At 64.6% G+C, this 2,927-nt stretch overlaps 1 protein-coding gene across 1 annotated transcript in view; it reads right to left on the reverse strand.

The window, feature by feature from the left end:
• Positions 1 to 1,159: 1,159 nt before the first annotated feature.
• TMED3 (transmembrane p24 trafficking protein 3) overlaps positions 1,160 to 2,927 on the reverse strand; it is a 10,250-nt gene continuing 8,482 nt past the window's right edge. The window contains exon 4 of the mRNA XM_029952321.1: positions 1,160 to 1,891. Coding sequence (XP_029808181.1) covers positions 1,655 to 1,891 — 237 coding nt within the window. The 3' untranslated portion in view covers positions 1,160 to 1,654. The remainder of the gene's footprint in view (positions 1,892 to 2,927) is intronic.

Raw genomic sequence — 2,927 nt, forward strand, 5'->3', positions numbered from 1 at the left:
CCCTCCCGTTTCAGGGGCGCAGGGCTTTGATGTTTAAAATGAGGGGGAAGAAATGCCATCAGGGACACGGGCAGACGCGGGATTTCTCCTCCGAGTCAGCCTCGTCCGTTTCCGCGTGGCAGGCTCCGTGCACCCCTGCCTTCCTGCAACACCTAGAGACGTGTGCCCGGTACCGCACTGAGTTGTCACCCACCGGCAAGGCTGTGCGGTCAGTGACCAGTAACACACTAAGACCCTAAGCCACGGCAGGTGCGGCTCTAGGGACGAGGGACGCAGCAGTGAGCAAGGCGTCCCCCGGCCCCGCCCCCAGCAGACGTGTCATGGCGGAAGGAGGACGATAAACAAACAAGAAACCGTATCTGTCAGCGGCAACAAACCAGCTTTGAAGTAAAACAATGACAGAGAGACAAGGAGGCCGGAGCGGGTGAGACAGTGCCATCGCGAATGGAGTGGTTAGGGCAGACCTTGCTGATGGTGTGACAGCTAGCCAGGAGGAAATGATGGAGGCCATGCACGTCCCAGGAAGACGGTGTTCTAATTGGAAAATGCATGTGCAAAAGCCCTGGGGCAGAGGCACGGCCCTGCAGGATCCTCCAGCCCACAGCGAGGACTCTGCCGTCACCATAGTGACCTGTGGAGCCTCGGGAAGGTGCTGACCAGGAATGACACGGTCAGACTCGAGTCTGAAGGAGACCGCCGTGGGGGCTGTGGAAATGGCACGGGGCACAGCCGCTCCCTGCTGTCACTTCCTTTCCTGTTCTCAGCCCCTCTGTCTGGACCAAATGATGACCAGTCGTTTCCACGGTGACCTTGAGGTCCGAGACAAAGAAACAGTCAAGTCCCGATGTCACTGCTTCCATTCGCCTGGGAGAGTCACCCGCGGCCTCTGCGCGCAAAGGCCTGCACGTGGACGCTGTCCCGCCACACGCACCCCTGCACACAGACCTCGTCCCGCTGCACGCACCCCTGCCTGCATGCAGACCTCGTCCTGCCGCACGCACCCCTACCTGCACACAGACCTGCCCGACCGCACGCACCCCTGCCTGCAGACCCGTCCACTCCATGAGGGCAGCACTGGCTGCCCCCTACTCTGCAGACACCCGCGGCCCCCCTCTGCCTGTAAGCTCCTTCAGGGCCAAGAAGTAAAGGCACAGGTCCCCACGGTGCTCAGGCTTTGCTTTTATTGAACCATGTGCTGCCTCCGGGGGACAACAGCCGACCAAGGGCACCCGGCTCCCAGTTTCCCCCAGGTCCCGCAGCGGGTGCCCCTGCTGTCCCGGGGCACGGAGTGTCTGCAAGGCCGCTCCAGGGCCCGTCCCCACCAGGCACAGGGCTCCTCGCGAGGCAAGTGGACCGAGGGCCCCCGTCCTCCGCATGGAGGCCAGGACTCACAGGCCGGATGATGCCGGCCCCCAGAGCTGCCCCCGGGAGGCCGGGCACTCGGGCTTCCTCCTCCGCCGGACGGGGTCCATCCCTGCACACCCACACGCTGTCCTCAGTGTCACCCATGCAGCGCAGTCAGACGCGTCCCTGTCACCAGACTCTGGGCACCGGCCGCCAGGGACCAGGCAGGCGCCCCTGGGTGCATGGTGCCCCTGCCTCCACCCAGCAGGAGCCCGTGACCCAGGACGGCGGCCCGGTGCGGGCGCGGGGACTAGGAGTGTGCCCCCCGGGTGACGGGCCGCCTCTCGGTGAAGAAGCTCTTCAGCAGCAGCACCTGGCTGACACTGACCACGAACAGGGCGACCGTCTCGCCGACGGACCAGTACAAGACGCGGCTGCTGAGCCCCTCTGCCCGCGCCCGGTCCTGCGCCTCGCGGAGCCGGTAGTGCGTCTGGGAGTCAATCACCGTCTTCAGGGCCTCGTGGATGGTCACACAGGCGGACTCCATCTGGGCGGGAGGAGACAGGCAGTCAAGCCGCAACCCCGAGAGGGGCGGGCGACCTGCACAGGCCTGCGCTGCCGCCCCCGCCCGTCTGAGTCCCGGTGCCCCGAGTCCCCCGTCCCCCGAGTCATTGTCTCCTGAGTCCCCGTCTCCTGAGTCCCTGTCTCCTGAGTCCCCATCTCCCGAGTCCCCATCTTCCAAGTCCCCGTCCCGAGTCCCCGTCCTGAGTCCCCATCTCCTGAGTCCCCATCTCCTGAGTCCCCATCTCCCAAGACCCCGTCCCCTGAATCCCTGTCTCCGTGTCCCCCGAGTCCCTGTCCTGAGTCCCCATCCCCCGAGTCCCCGTCCCAAGTCCCCATCCCCTGAGTCCCTGTCCTGAGTCCCCATCCCCCGAGTCCCCGTCCTGAGTCCCCATCCCCCGAGTCCCCGTCCCCCGAGTCCCCCGTCCCCCGAGTCCCCGTCCCTTGAGTCCCTGTCCCGAGTCCCCATCCCCTCAGTCCCCGTCTTCCGGTCCCCTGAGTCCTCGTCCCCCGAGTCTCCATCCCGAGTCGCCCGCTGGGGCTGTCGCTGGGCCTGCTGCTCCTGGCGCTGGAGGAACCGCCCAGAGCCACCGGCCAGGAGGTGTCAGAGTCCTGAGCCTTCACAGGTGGCCCTGTGGTCTCAGTAATACTCAGGACAGCGGCGGGCAGGCATCACCACCCCTACCGCTCACCCCACAGAGGCTCAAAGAGGCCGCGTGACTTGCCCAAGGCCAGAGAGATTAATCACAACCGGGTGGGCCTGTCTCATGTGTGTGCACACGCACACACACACACACACACACACAGGAAGCCACACTCCTCTCGTGTACACACACACACACACACACACACACAGGAAGCCACACTCCTCTCGTGTACACACACACACACACACAGAGGAAGCCACACTCCTCTCGTGTACACACACACACAGGAAGCCACACTCCTCTCGTGTACACACACACACACAGGAAGGCACACTCCTCTCGTGTACACACACACACACACAGAGGAAGCCACAC

Source organism: Suricata suricatta, chromosome 9, assembly GCF_006229205.1.
Source record: "Suricata suricatta isolate VVHF042 chromosome 9, meerkat_22Aug2017_6uvM2_HiC, whole genome shotgun sequence".
Classification (NCBI taxonomy): Eukaryota; Metazoa; Chordata; class Mammalia; order Carnivora; family Herpestidae; genus Suricata; species Suricata suricatta.